The sequence below is a fragment of the Acanthochromis polyacanthus genome, chromosome 9 (assembly GCF_021347895.1).
Source record: "Acanthochromis polyacanthus isolate Apoly-LR-REF ecotype Palm Island chromosome 9, KAUST_Apoly_ChrSc, whole genome shotgun sequence".
Taxonomy (NCBI): Eukaryota; Metazoa; Chordata; class Actinopteri; family Pomacentridae; genus Acanthochromis; species Acanthochromis polyacanthus.
In genome coordinates, this window is record NC_067121.1 from 19,603,721 (window position 1) to 19,619,897 (window position 16,177).

Below are 16,177 nucleotides of genomic sequence, written 5' to 3' on the forward strand. Positions count from 1 at the left end.
CTTTGTTTTTATCTGTGCATTAGAAAGCTGATAGTAATAAAGAAGTGCAATGCTAAATAATAAAATTACATTTACATCCATTTATGCTGAAAAAAGATGATATCTGTGTTCATTTTTTATTTTTTTGCAGTGGCAGCCTGAAGTTTAGAGAAGTGGAAGGTCCTCGCTGCAATCCTCAAACCAGCAGGATAAAATTCTGAAGATTACAATATAAGTATAAACCATAAATTAAGAATAGTAAGACATTAAATAACCTTTGACTAAAAAGACAGCTAGCAGACAATTTTCATGCCTGAGATTTAGAAATAAATAAATTCAAAAGCTTAACATGATACTGTGCAGCTAGTTAGAGATATTGGTCATCAACCTTTAATCTTGTTTTTTAAGAAGGCGAGATTAACTTAAAAATTGCCCACTCCATTGTTGTAACTTCAGTTGGTTATGGGACATTGCAAAAATCCTGGAAAATGATTTATTGAAAAGAGTGGGAACCTTGTTATTATTTTTCTTTATTTATTATTTATTTTTTGTTCAAATGTCATTATTTTTTCATTTTAGCATTACTTTTTTGTTATTTGTTCATCATCATTTATTTATTTTGTCTATTTAAATATTGTAAATATTAAAGATTGACAGTATAATATCTGTGTGTGTATAGCTATTTATTACCTATCTACTTAATATAATTTTTATATGAATTCAATGGTTTTAATTATTCTTATGTAAGCAGTAAAACAAGTACATCTCTGACGTTTATAACAAACCAAGCTGTTGTAAAATCGATTGAAAATTGAGCAATCTACAGTGATTTTAAAATCCATGCTCCATTGACTTTAATGTTATGAGTGATCGAGCAGCCCTGTCCCAAGATGGCCGCCATGTGGCGACGTTGCTCCCCATAGGCTGACAGCGCTCATGAGCCATCTAGTGTTTGTATATATCTATGGTCTGACCCACAGACTGCCATCTAACATTACTTGCTTCGGACTAACCTGGCAACCACCCAACACGCGTTGTAAGTTCAGTGTTGCTGATTGGGCGGCAGCCGCAGCCCCAGACATGTGTCAAAATATATGGTTGGTTGATCAAAAACTGGCATCAAGGAGGATGTTTAGAAGAAGAACAGAAAAAAAACAAGATGAAGCGCGTTTATCCTTCAGGTGCGGAAAAAAGGAAAAAGAAGAAGGAGGACGAACAAAAGAGAGATACGCAAGGTAATTTTTGAAAACATCAGTTGATTGTTTTGTGGATACTATGATCGTGAGTCTCATTTTTAAATGCACTTGTTGTCCTTGATATATTCAGTTCAGCTGACGGTAACCAAATCGTTGTTGCTAATGCTAGCGCTGTTTAGCTAGCGGCACAGTCAATTTCTAGGTACAGACAGCTTCTATATTGATGTGTTTTCTTGTATTATAGATTAAGATTAAGCTCGGTTCCTGCAGCTACCACCAACAGTGTAATAAAAGTTTGCATTTAGAGCTTTAGATTATTGTTTTCTCTTTTCTATTTTCTCAGATGTTTTTGATATTTAAGTTATAATATTTCAATTATTTATTGTATTTCTTTATTTCTTTATTTATTTGTTGCATTTTCTACCTTGTTACCTGCTTTGTTTATTTTTTTGGACATTCATAACTATGTCTTTCTTTCAATTATAATATTTTTATTAGCTGGATGTATATAGTTTACCAATGCACCTTGTATTTGCACTTTTTGATTATTATTGTTCATTTGTGTTAAATAAATGTAAATTCAAACTTGAATCATTTGTAGAATCTTTGACTCTCTGCTACATCACAAGAATAAGTTTTCATTGCTCAATGATTAGTAAATTAGGAATTTCTGGTGCAACTTCCCTGTTTTTTTTTCAGCTTTGGAGAAGCGAAAATCAGTATAAAAGGTGAAAACAAGGTTTGGAGCCACCCAGTGGACAAAAAAAGTAGTGCCGTTTTGGCGTTTCCGCATTTATTAAGGATTTCAATAGTAACAAAGTTGCAGTAGAAATGTGGCAAATCTGTAAGCTTTACTTTGTCTACGCAGCAAAATTACTGTGTCCCAGCAAATTAAAATCAAATACAAACAAAATGTGTAAGGTTTTCTATACAGTTGCTGGTTCGCGATGGCAATACTCTACTAACCACCGCAAGGCAGGGCCACAAAGTGATCCTGCTTAGGGCCCCCTGATGTCCAGAGCTGGCCCTGCACAGTGCTAACACAGCAAGTTAAAGTGCAACAGTGAAAAGCATTCCTTATGCATACTGGCATGCATTTGTTTTTTCCACCAACGATTGACAAGGCTGAGAAAACATTCATGATTGGTAACTGTCAGGAGTCACTTTGAATCATGAAGTATGGTTAAAGCATGAAAAAATAACATACCCTTATCTTACAAGTATTTACACAAATGAAAAGCTTGGTTGTCACTCAGCAGTTTCTTCTAGAGTGATGAATGCTGCTGTGTCATCGTTACCCCCATCTCCATCTCTGTTACATGGTCCAGGGAGATGCTTTATAAACCTCTGGGCTCCAAATATGTAGAACAGAGGACTCAGGCAGCAATAGAAGTGAGCCAGTGGGTAAATAATGAACATGGCATGGAGCAACGCATGCCTATATTCAGAGTCATAATTGTGCAAGATGAACAGAGTGTCTATAAAGGCGAAAATATCGTGAGGAGCCAAACAAAGAAAATAACCAATAGTTATCCCTAAAATCAGTTTTGAAGGCTGGTCCTGTCTCGTTATCTTGCGTTGTTTGATGAGTATCCACATGTGGACATAACAGAATGTGATGATAATGAAAGGAAGGAGGAAGAAAAAGATAATAAACATGTAGATGTCAAAGAAAACCATAAAGAATGACTTCACAGTAACACACACTTCACCAAAACCTAAATCTATGACTAGGCTATTCACTGAATTCTCAATGCTAGGGACAGCACATGCCAGCCAGATCACAATGCTGCCCACAAGGACACGCCGTTTACTGAAGGCCTGTGAAGACAGACGTGAAGCGTGAACAACAGTCATATAACAATGCAAAATCACAGCAGTGAGTATTATCACATAACTGTTCATTCCCAGGATAAAAAACCCTCTCACGACTCCACAGGTCCACTCCCCAAACACCCAGTTGTGGAGAACATTGCTGGCCATAAAGGGCAGGGTCACGGTGAAGCAAAGGTTGGAAACTGTGAGTTGCAGAAGGAAGATGTCACATGTGGTCCTCCAGGCTCGTTCCTTCAGAAGCACCCAGAGCAGGAAGCTGTTTCCAGGCAAACTGATGCAGAAGATGAGCAGCATAGACTTGAAATGCTGATTGCTCTTCTTGAGGTTCTACGTTGAGTTCACTCTCATTGTGGACTACAAAGAGCTCATAGTCATAGTCACTGCTGACGGCCATTCTTTACTTGTTGGGGTCTTGTGAGAAAGACGGCAATCAATCTAATGAAGAAAGGAAGATATGATGTTCATTTTTAAAAATAGTGCATATCAGAACATATTCCACACCTGTTCCAACCTCATATGAACTCACAAAGAGACAAAAAGGAGATGCTGTAAATGCATTTTAAAACTGTTCTCAGACTTTTTTGTGTTTTAAATCATATTCATAACTTTACAATCAGTGTTCTGAAGTTTCATGACATGTTCTCATACTTCAATGCACTTGAATAGATTACTACAAGTACACTGTGAAAGAAATGTTTCAAGACATAGTGAAAATCAGGCAGTGAGCTGCCAGGAAAAATACATGACAAAATGGTGCAACAGTGTAGAGTTCAAAAACTGAAAAAAAGACAATAATATTATTAACTGTAATGGCGAGCTAGCTTATTGAAATAAATTCAAAAAAAGTATAATTTTATCCTCAAACACTGCAAAAGAACAAATTCTGTCAATAATACTGACTTTTATGTGGACATTATTTACAGTCTCAAAACAAAACAAAAAAAATTCCCAAAAACGGGAAAACAGGTCAGTAATGTTTTTTCTTCTCATTCGATTATCGCATAAACAAAGTAATGAATTACACCCATGAATAAATGTGCTGTGACATAACTAAAAACAGATCAAATACCACAGAGACCTTACCTCTGGCTCGTGCTCAGTGTCGTTCGTGGAGCCGCTCACTGTTTCTCTCAGTGGTTGTGTCGTTTGTGTTCTTTTCACTGGACACTGTCAGTTTCACCACAGAAAAGTCCTGTCACAGCAGAATCTAAACTCCAGCCTATCATGACATGCCTCAAGATTTCATAGGAAAAGAGAAATGAAAACAGCAATACTGGACTTCAGTATTTTAATTCATCACAGTACTAACACAGCAAGTTAAAGTGCAACAGTGAAAAGCATTCATTATGCATACTGACATGCATTTGTTTTTGTTGTCACAAACATCGAATAAAATACAAAAATTGACCCGTGAAGACTTTAAGAAAATATGCAACCATATGCAAAATTAAATAAATACAGATTAACATAAAAGCATTTCCAGACTGATCGGGCGTTTTATTTCAGGAATGACTGATTATTTGTTGGGCATTTCCATCATGACAGCAGAGTTTTGCGCTGTAAAAGCTACAGTCTGACCAACAGAGGTGTTCTGGCCAGTGCTTCTCATGCTGCTTTTCCTCCGAATATTGCCACAGTGCAAAAGTTGCCACAAATGTTTTCGCAACTTTTGTGAGAGCATGTACAGCAGAGGATTCATACAGCAGTGTGAGAAGGCAAGTATACGACAAATATGATACGCAATATCCAGTCGTTGCTCCGCCTTACAGTCTGTGGGTTCGTACAAAGTCATGATGACAAGGATAATGTTGTAAGGTCCCCAGCAGATGAAGAAGGCTGCAACAATGCACAACACCACAACTACAGTCCTGTGTCTTCTTCTGATTGAAGCCTGCAAGACTGTTTTGAGGATAGCAGAATAGCAGAAAACAATGATGGCAAAAGGGAGAAAGAAAAGCAGTGACACTTGGAGGTAATATCCCAGCTCGACGTCAGATCCATCAGTAGAAGGCTCACAGTAGAATTTTTTGTTCCAGTCATCCACCACCTTCATTTTGAGAGCATCAGGGAGGGATGCAGCAACACTGATGACCCAGGCAGCTGCACAGGCGCCAACTACACCCCTCTTCTTCCACACGGGGTTGCTCGGCCAACTGTGCAGCACCACAGTTATGAAACGATCCACAGTCATGGCAGTGAGTAGAATGACGCTGCTGTACAACCCAACAAAGTATGCTGCAGTGATGAATTTGCAGAAAAAGTCTCCAAAAACCCAGTGGTGAAGGTGATCGGTGGCCCACAATGGAAGTGTGACAGTGAAGACCAGATCAGAGCAAGCCAGGTTCAGGACAAATATATTTGTGACATTTTTCAGATCCTCGTAGATGACCAGAACACACAAGAGGAGACTGTTGCCGATGACGCTGATGATGAAGATTAAGATGAAGAGGGCACCGCTGATAACTGAAAAGTTAAATATTTCAGAGCAAAAATACACAATATGATCACTGGTGTCCGCTCTATCATCAGGTGTTGTGGAACCGTTTGCCATTGTAGATTTTCTAGGAAAAACAAACAGAAAACCTTCAAAATGCAACGAAGACTGAGCAGATTTCTGAAAACTTTCCTTCAAAAATTAACTTCTTGTGGAATCATTTCAAAAACCACTAAATATAGAGAACAACTATAGAGTCAAAGCACTGAGCAACTTACCCTGAACAGCAGCTGGCAAGTCTTGCGATGAATGGCACTGTGCAGGAAAGGTTGAGACATAAAAGAGTAAACAGTTCCCCTTTTAGTTTCATGATCAGTCAGAGATGACATCAAAACTTTTTAAACCTATTTTCCACAACGAAAAGGGAACTGAAACTAAGTTAAAAAATAATAACTGAATAAATGTAAATATTTTATTTTTAACACAGTTGTTGTGGACAAAATGAATAGGCTACTATTAGACATGAATATACTTAAACACAACAGATGTCACATGTACATAGCCTAGCCGCGCTAGAAAACCCACGGCAACGAATTTAATTCCCTGCCAGGGTGGGTCTAGTTACCCTCCATAAGGCTCGAGGTTGGATGCTCCTCAAACTGGCCGGACGAATCACCATGAAGTGTAGAGTCAGAAGGTGGGCGTAACTAAGTGACGACAGAGGCGCGACGATTCTGACAGAAACAACTGGAAACAACTAGCCTAGCCATGCTAGACAACCGACGGCAACGAATTTAATTCTCTGCCAGGGTCGACAACAAAAACGACAACAGTCGTTGAGCTCCATTAGCACCGACTCTGAATAATCTTTCTGTTAACATGTCTGTAATATACTTGAGCTTCACCCATTGACTGTATAAATAAGGCTTCACCAAACTACCGCATCCTCTGATTTCCGGCGCTCTTGGAGCCTATTCGTTGCGCTGATTGGTTGTATACCTACCCAGTTGCTGCAGAGTGATTTGATAGATAACCTTTTAGCCTGCCTCCCTCCCCGTTCAGTGTGCCTAGACCCTTGCGTCTTCAGAGCATGGGTTTAGCGCGGCTAGGCTAACATATACACCTTTTTGGGCAGAAAATAATGAGGCTAATTAAAACAGACAGAATTTTAAATAAGTCATGTTTTATTTTATTAAAAAGCATGATAACAATGCTGATGGTATTCAGATGTGAAGATAACTGCATGAATTAAAATCTTCATCAACGTCTGTAGAAGACAAACATAAAATAACGGATTCAGATTCAGAGGTGATTCCATGACAGCAGTGAAATATTATGCGTTCAATCAAACTGAATGTCACACAATTATGCGGCCTGTAATAGAATGTACAGCATAATAAATAGATAAACATTCTTTTGAAATAGCATGCTTGCTATAATAACAAAAATACAGGGCTCTTTCATAATGGCACAGCTTGTTAGAGAGTTGATACCAACACTTCAGTGTAAAATGAAAACTGGAAGAAACAGTATATGCTACAAATCACTGTTGTCAAAGTATTTTAATTAGACTTAGATCACAGATAACATTGGCTAAGATTACATATTCTTAAAACACAATGTGACTGACATTAAAAGCAGTTAAATTGTAAAACATCAGGTTTTGTTACTGTGACATCAAAACACAAGACTTTAATGATTGAACAAAATAACCATAAATCACATAATTATAATTCTTTTCTATTTGAAAATAAAATGACATCAAGAAACTATCATCAGACTCTCATTCATTTTTCTTGCCACCCTGTGGCTTGATTTGTTCAACACAGTCACATTATCACAACAATGTGATCTGAAGTGTAGATTCCAGTAAGATGAATTGCAACTAAGATTGATATACTATCGTTAGAGCTTGTGTTGTTTTCCTTCACCATTACAGACATTGTTGCTCTAGAATTGTTCTAAATGATTCAAGCTGCTGTTCCTATTTCTTATAAACCAATAGTGCAACAAGCACCAAATATCAGCTCTGTTGCATCCAGTGTAGTTTTTCGCAATGTGTCGGTTTGAGTAGATCTGATCGAAACAATGATGCAAGACTACATCCTTCCCATGAATGATTTACTGGTATTCTTATGAGAATTGACGAAACCATGTGATTGTCTGTGGCAATGTAAGCCGCAGTTGTTAGCATGTCCAGCTAACTGTCAGCCTACAGTAGTCACGGAAACAGCTTTAAAAGTCAGAGAAGAATAAAATATCTGATCTTGCATTGTACTTTATCACACTTAAAACCCTAGGAAGGAGTAGTCTGCACACAGAATGAACCTTCTTTATTCCCATGTCTTTTCATGGACCAGAAGCTGGTGTTTTTTTGGCAACACATTCACTTACCATTACTCTGAAATCTAGCAACAGTCTCCAGGTTAGCAAAAAATGGTGTCTGGATAGAACAGAAAGGCGGGCATTTGTCTCCCTGTGAAATCAATGACACGCTGTTTCAAAAATTACTAACACTATTTACTCTTGCACTCAAGCCCTTAGCTGAGGTTATTAGGTCACAATAAGATGTGCATGGGGTGATGACTGGAGGAAAAGTCCATAAAATCCCTCTCTATGCAGATGACATTTTGCTGTTCTTAACAAAACCCAACATATCAATACCAGCTACCCTGTCCACTATTCATGAGTTTGGCTCTTTATCAGGCTACAGAATAAATTTTGATAAATCCCAAGCTATACTACTGGGTAACTCTACTTCCCAAAATCTGCCCCTCAGCTGTCCCCTGAAATGTTCCCCAAATGACTTCACCTAATTTGGGATCAATGTTTCCCCAAACATGGCAGAACTATGGAAGCTTAATTTCTCTTCAATTCTTAGTAAAATAAAGAGTGGTTTAGATAGGTGTCATGATCTTCCCCTATAATTCACAGGATGTATAAGTCTAATAAAAATGAACATTTTTTCCATGGCTTTTATATCCTCTTCAAATCTTGCCTCTATCCAAAAAAGTTAGTTGATATAGAAAGGGCGTTCTCTAGATTCATTTGGTACGGCAAGAGACCACGACAGAAAATAAAAACTCTTCAGCTGACTCCTGAAAGAGATGGCCCAGCTCTACCAAACACTTATTACTACAACTGGGCTTGTGATGAGGAAAATTAGTCCCAAATTATGGGCCAAAGTCTAAGACTTGTCAGTGTTGAAATGTTAAAGATCTTCAAAAAATCACCAAGCAAAGTCAACATACGAGGGCAGCAGGATTTATTCATCAACAAAAAAAACCCAGAGCATTCCTTAGAGGCAATTTACACTCCCAAGAATAACCAGACACTGAGCTGTACATCGTCTTTCATGCAGTGAATGTTGGTCATTTTTTCCTCACCTGTAAGGTATATTATCGGAGTGACAGTTTTGACACCATTATCCATCCATCCATCCTCTATACACCACTTTATCCTCACTAGGGTCACAGGGGGTGCTGGAGTCTATCCCAGCTGACTCGGGCGAAGGCAGGGGACACCCAGGACAGGTCGCCAGTCTGTCACAGGGCTACATATACAGACAAACAATCACTCTCGCATTCACACCCACGGGCAATTTAGAGTAATCAATTAACCTCAGCATATTTTTGGACTGTGGGAGGAAGCCAGAGTACCTGGAGAAAACCCACGCATGCACAGGGAGAACATGCAAACTCCATGCAGAAAGATCCCGGGAAAGGCGGGACGCGAACCAGGAATCTTCTCACTGCAAGGCGAAAGTGCTAACCACTACGCCACTGTGCAGCCCTGACACCATTATACTTTTCTCAATCTGTTGGTTGGATCATGACATCAGGTTATCATATGTCACCACTAGGTCATACCCTACAGAGGACATGCCCATTAGGTTATCATTAGGTCATGTTTTACAGAGAACATGCTCAAACATGTTTGAACTTCTGCTTCACATCTTACCCTTTTTATTTTGTTATAGGTATCATGCATATTATGCCTTTATGTGTTGCTTTGTTTCTGATATAACATAAAAGTGATAATACCTGAAGTTTGCACCATTATGTTTTGAGTACTGCATATATTATTGTCTAAAAAGCATGTAATTTGTCTTTACACCAAAAATATATGTTTTACTTTATGATCTTCCAGTTGTGTGTGAGTGTGTGTTTGTCCTTCACAGACACACACAATATCATCAAAACATCAGTGATTTCTAGAACCTCCATTATTATGTTTTTCATACACATCTTAACTCTGTCCTTTAGTTTTAATTGCATTTGCCATGATTATATCATGGCAACTCACTCCTGGACCCCACTTATAGAAAACCACAATTTTACTCCAGGTCTCATCCCCAACATTGTTGACCTGTGGCATAGCAGGGGAACGAGAGTAGTTGGAGACTTGTATACAGAAAATGTACTCATGACATTCCAACAACTACAATCAAAATTTGGCATCCCCAAAAAACACTTTAATGGTTTTCTCCAGATCCACCATTTTGTTGGCTCTAGAAATTTCTCTCCCTATGGTTTGCTCTTGTACAATGAGACAGAGAAATTCCTTTTTGATCGTAAAAACATCTTTCATTTTATCTCTGCCTTCTATGCATTGCTTTGCTGGTTTAGCCTAGGTGATGGCAGAGACATTGCACAGAAATGGGAGGGGAACCTTGACATATATTGAGGATGACTGGCAGGAAGCCACTAAGATAATTAGAAGAACATTCACATGTAATAGACTCAGTCAGACAGTATAAAATACTACACTGCTTACAAATAACTCCTTATATACTGAATAAGATGGATCACCAGACCTCCCCCCTATGTGATAAATGTGGAAGAGAGGCTGGAACCTGTTATCGCTATTTCTGGCAATGCAAACTGATCAAAAGATTCTGGGGTGCAATTTCTAAAGAATTGAGTGGCGTTTTTCAGGTCAGCATCAGGAGTGACCCAGGCCTGGTCATTCTTGGCTTTCCATCAAAATCAGTTGTTTTGACTCGACCACATTTCAAACTATGTGACAAATTGTTGTTATTGGCTAGAAAATGTATCTTGAGAAACTGGAGTAAGAATAAACCACCAACTGTTACACAGTGGTATGTGTATTATTTTATGTACCTGACAGTGCCTGTGACAACGAATATCCCCTTGAGGATAATAAAGGTCTATTTATTTATCTATCTATGACAACGATTGACAAGGCTTAGAAAACATTAACGATTGGTAACTGTCAGGACTTAGTTCGAATCATAAACTATGGTTATGTTAAAACATGAAAAAATAACATATCCTCGTCTTAAAAGCATTTAGACAAATGAAAAGCTTGGTTGTTACTCAGCAGTTTCTCGTACAATGATGAATGCCACTGTGTCACTGTTACTCCCATCTCCATCTCTGTTACATGTCCCAGGGAGATGCCTCCTAAACCTTTGGGCTCCAAATATGAAGAACAGAGGATTCAGGCAGCAATAGAAGTGAGTCAGTGGGTAAATAATGAACATGGCATGGAGCAATGCATGCATCAGGTCAAGTCTGGATTCAAAAATGTTCATGAAGGATAGAGCATACAGAAAGGTTGCTATAGTGTGAGGAGCCAGACAAAGAAAACAACCAATAGTTATCCCTAAAATCAGTTTTGAAGGCTGGTCCCGTCTCGTTACCTTGTGCTGTTTAATAGTTATCCACATGTGTACATAGCAGAATGTGATGACAGTAAAAGGAATGAGGAAGAAAAGGGTCACATCAAAGAAAAGAGTCACATCAAAGCAGATGCTAACAATCATCATATATGGTGACTCAACACCTGTACACACTTCACCAAAACCCACATCTATGACTTGACTATTCACTGAATTTTCACAGCACATCAGCCAGATCACAATGCTGCCCACAAGGACACAGCATTTGCTGGAGGCCTGTGAAGATAGACATGAAGCGTGAACAACAGTAATATAACAAAGTAAAATCACAGCAGTGAGTATTATCACATAACTGTTCGCTCCCAGGATATAGAACACTGTCGCGACTCCACAGGTCCACTCCCCAAACACCCAGTTGTGAAGAGCATTGCTGGCCATAAAGGGCAGGGTCACGGTGAAGCAAAGGTTGGAAACTCTGAATTACAGAAGGAAGATGTCACATGTGGTCCTCCAGGCTCGTTCCTTCAGAAGGACCAAGAGCAGGAAGCTGTTTCCAGGCAAACTGATGCAGAAGATGAGCAGCATAGACTTGAAATGCTGATTGCTCTTCTTGAGGTTCTACGTTGAGTTCACTTCCATTGTGGAGCACGAAGGGGTCATACTCATAGTCACTGCTGATGGCCATTCTTTACTTGCTGAGGTCTTGTGAGAAAAATGACAATCGATTTCATGAAGAAAGGAAGATATGATGTTCTTTTTTTTTTTTAAATTGTTGAATATCAGAACATATTTCACACTTGTTCCAACCTCATAATTCAATACAATTGAGTGGCTGCTAGGAAAAAATATGTGACAAAATGGCGCAACAGTGTAGTGTTCAAAAAGTGTAAAAAAAACAAACCAAAACAATTACATCAGCTATCTTTAAAATAATAATATTGCTTTGCTGATTAGAATAAATAAAAAATAGGGAATTTTTTTTAAAAAAAACTGATTTTTGATGTGGACATTATTTACAATATTGACTTGTTTTTGTGATTTTATTGATTGCTCTCAGTAATTTATTTTTTATTTTATTTTATTTTTTGGAAATCAGTTGAAAAACAACAACATCAAATAGTTTGAATAATTACTCGTGTAACAAAAACTCAACTAAACTTTACATTTTCTCCTATTCAAGATTTTCTTCTCATTGGATTATCACATAAAAATAATGAATTACACCTATGTGACATAACTAAAAACAGATCAAATACCACAGAGACCTTATCTCTGGCTTGTGCTCACTGTCATTTGTGGAGCCGCTCACTGTTTCTCTCAGTGGTTGTGTCGTTTGTGTCCTTTTCACTGGACACTGTCAGTTTCACCACAGAAAAGTCCTGTCACAGCAGAATCTAAACTCCAGCCTATCATGACATGCCTGAAGATTTCATAGGAAAAGAGAAATGAAAACAGCAATACTGGATTTCAACATTTTAATTCATCACAGTGCTAACACAGCAAATTAAAGTGCAACAGTGAAAAGCATTCATTATGCATACTGACATGCATTTGTTTTTGTTGTCACAAACATCGAATAAAATACAAAAATTGACCTGCAAAGATTTTCAGAAAATATGCAACCATATGCAAAATTAAATAAATACAGTGTAACATAAAAGCATTTCCAGACTGATCAGGTGTTTTATTTCAGGAATGACTGATTATTTGTTGGGCATTTCCATCATGACAGCAGAGTTTTGCGCTGTAAAAGCTACAGTCTGACCAACAGAGGTGTTTTGGCCAGTGCATCTCACTTTGCTCTTCCTCCGAATATTGCCACAGTGCAAAAGTTGCCACAAATGTTTTCGCAACTTTTGTGAGAGCATGTACAGCAGAGGATTCATACAGCAGTGTGAGAAGGCAAGTATACGACAAATATGATGTGCAATATCCAGTCGTTGCTTCACCTTACAGTCTGTGGGTTCGTACAAAGTCATGATGACAAGGATAATGTTGTAAGGTCCCCAGCAGATGAAGAAGGCTGCAACAATGCACAACACCACAACTACAGTCCTGTGTCTTCTTCTGTTTGAAGGCTGTAAAACTGTTTTGAGGATAGCAGAATAGCAGAAAACAATGATGGCAAAAGGGAGAAAGAAAAGCAGTGACACTTGAAGGTAATATCCCAGCTCGACGTCAGATCCATCAGTAGAAGGCTCACAGTAGAATTTTTTGTTCCAGTCATCCACCACCTTCATTTTGAGAGCATCAGGGAGGGATGCAGCAACACTGATGACCCAGGCAGCTGCACAGGCGCCAACTACACCCCTCTTCTTCCACACGGGGTTGCTCGGCCAACTGTGCAGCACCACAGTTATGAAACGATCCACAGTCATGGCAGTGAGTAGAATGACGCTGCTGTACAACCCAACAAAGTATGCTGCAGTGATGAATTTGCAGAAAAAGTCTCCAAAAATCCAGTGGTGAAGGTGCTCGGTGGCCCACAATGGAAGTGTGACAGTGAAGATCAGATCAGAGCAAGCCAGGTTCAGGACAAATATATTTGTGACATTTTTCAGATCCTCGTAGATGACCAGAACACACAAGAGGAGACTGTTGCCGATGACGCTGATGATGAAGATTAAGATGAAGAGGGCACCGCTGATAACTGAAAAGTTAAATATTTCAGAGCAAAAATACACAATATGATCACTGGTGTCCGCTCTATCATCAGGTGTTATGGAGCCGTTTGCCATTGTAGATTTTCTAGGAAAAACAAACAGAAAACCTTCAAAATGCAGCGAAGACTGAGCAGATTTCTGAAAACTTTCCTTCAAAAATTAACTTCTTGTGGAATCATTTCAAAAACCACTAAATATAGAGAACAACTACAGAGTCAAAGCACTGAGCAACTTACCCTGAACAGCAGCTGGCAAGTCTTGCGATGAATGGCACTGTGCAGGAAAGGTTGAGACATAAAAGAGTAAACAGTTCCCCTTTTAGTTTCATGATCAGTCAGAGATGTTACATCAAAATTTTTTTAACTTATTTTCCACAACTAAAAGGGAACTGAAACTAAGTTAAAAGTAATAATTTAAAAAATCTAAATATTTCTTTGCCACAGTTGTTGTGGACAAAATGAATAGGCTACTATTAGACATGAATATACTTAAACACAACAGACGTCCCATGTACACCTTTTGGGCAAAAAATAATGAGGCTAATTAAAACAGACGGAATTTGAAATAAATAATGCTGATGATATTCAAATGTGAAGATATAAAATAACTGCATGAATTAAAAAATCTTCATCAATGTTTGTAGAAGACAAACATAAAATAACAGATTCAGATTCAGAGGTGATGACATAAATGCACAAAAGTATAATGTACACTACAAGTCAAAAGTTTAGCCACACCTGCTCATTCAGTGCTTGTTATTTATTCACATTATTTTATTCATAGTAGATTCATATTGAAGATAAACATTTTCTTGTTTACAGTACAATTCCATATGTATTATTTTATAGTTTTGATGTCTTCAGTATTAATCTACAATGAACATCAAGAAACTATCATCAGACTCCCATTCATTTTTGTTGCCACCTTGTGGGTTGATTGTTCAACTCAGTCACATTATCACAACAATGTGATCTGAGGCGTAGATTCCAGTGAGAAGAATTACAACTAAGATTGATTATAATTAGAGCTTGTGTTGTTTTTCTTCACCATTTGAGACAACGTTGCTCTAGAATTGTTCTAAATGATTCAAACTGTTGTTCCTCTTTCTTATAAGCCAGTACTGCTACAAGCACCAAACATCAGCTCTGTTGTATCCGGTGTAGTATTTCAATATATATCAGTTTGAGTAGCTCTGATCCAATCTGCAAGTGTACTTCCCCCCAGGGGTGAAAGTAGTTTTAAATTCCTGCCGGTACCATTACCAAAACCGTCGTCTCGCTCTAACTTCATGCATTTTAAAATAGCAAAGTTAAAACACAAACAAATAAAAACATATTAATATTTTTACTGTAGGCCAATGGAATAGGTAGGAATTAATAACACTTGAAAATATGGTAAGCTTTTAGCTTTAATTGAAACACTGATAAACATCCAGAATACAAGGCTCTAAGAACAGACATGAGGTCACCAGCAAACACTCAGAATGGAACTAAACATCAAAACACATCACCTAAAATATTTTCCACAGAGGCCTAAAATAGTTATAGTAGTAGTCGTTAGTTTCTGATTTTCTGTGGTAACCCTTCTTCAGTGTCCCTGTCTTTTCTTTCAATCCAAAGGTTATTTTCCTCTGTTATTACTTTGACAAAATATTTTTTGACTGTTTTGTAGTGCTTCTCTCCGTTTTTATTTAAAATATGCATCTGTTGATGATAACCGCTGTAAATCCAGTTTAAAGTTTTTCAGCCAATCACAAGAACGTGTGGAATTTCAGGTGAAATTTACTGCTCGCCCTGTCCCGGCGCAAGCGGCGCTTGTTGACGTCTATTGACTAGTTGTGGAAATGTCCCAGTGCAATAAATCAAGCGCACCTACTTGCTATTGGCTGCTATTCACCACAGCCACAGGTGTTACGGAAAGTAGACACACATGCACACTCACATACTGCTGAGTGAACGGTCGATAGCAGGCAGCCGGGCAGCATACCCATGGGCGTACCCATAGATACCGGTGGAAGAGCGGCGTACCACCACGGATCTTTTCCTGGTACTGCGTACCGCCACCAGAACTTTTGCTGATACGCAGTACTGGACCGTTCCGGCTTACTTTCACCCCTTCTTCCCTCCCATGAATGATTCATCAGTGTTCTTGTTTTCTTGTCATTCTGTTGCGAACTATAGGAGTGTTTCAATGATGTCACACATCCGGGTCAGTAAGTAGCTCAGCGCCATTTTGAGTGGCAAACTTTGTTGAGTCCGTGAATGGAGTTTATCTTTTAGCCTAATATTTGTTGGCTATGGCTGCCACTCAGCTGAAAAAGTATAGTGACATACTTGATAGCACTTCAAAAGACCGATATCAGAGGAAGTTGGAGTTAATTGATGGAATCGATCCTTATCAAGTTACACAGAAGGACTGGACAAGC

At 38.4% G+C, this 16,177-nt stretch overlaps 2 protein-coding genes and 1 long non-coding RNA gene across 3 annotated transcripts; all 3 read right to left on the minus strand.

The window, feature by feature from the left end:
* Positions 1–1,951: 1,951 nt before the first annotated feature.
* On the minus strand, positions 1,952–4,205 carry LOC127535497 (uncharacterized). The gene is made up of 2 exons (XR_007944336.1): positions 4,095–4,205; positions 1,952–3,446 (listed from the first exon to the last, which is right to left on the minus strand). It is a non-coding gene; the product is annotated as an uncharacterized LOC127535497 (long non-coding RNA).
* An 84-nt stretch (positions 4,206–4,289) lies between these two features.
* LOC110945858 (chemokine XC receptor 1-like) lies at positions 4,290–5,743 on the minus strand. The gene is made up of 2 exons (XM_022187449.2): positions 5,724–5,743; positions 4,290–5,572 (listed from the first exon to the last, which is right to left on the minus strand). The coding sequence occupies exon 2, from the start codon at positions 5,560–5,562 to the stop codon at positions 4,528–4,530; it is 1,035 nt and encodes a 344-aa protein (XP_022043141.2). The 5' UTR covers positions 5,563–5,572; positions 5,724–5,743; the 3' UTR covers positions 4,290–4,527.
* A 6,807-nt stretch (positions 5,744–12,550) lies between these two features.
* Positions 12,551–14,059, minus strand: LOC110951112 (chemokine XC receptor 1-like). The gene is made up of 2 exons (XM_022194033.2): positions 13,989–14,059; positions 12,551–13,837 (listed from the first exon to the last, which is right to left on the minus strand). The coding sequence occupies exon 2, from the start codon at positions 13,825–13,827 to the stop codon at positions 12,793–12,795; it is 1,035 nt and encodes a 344-aa protein (XP_022049725.2). The 5' UTR covers positions 13,828–13,837; positions 13,989–14,059; the 3' UTR covers positions 12,551–12,792.
* Between the last annotated feature and the right edge of the window lie 2,118 nt (positions 14,060–16,177).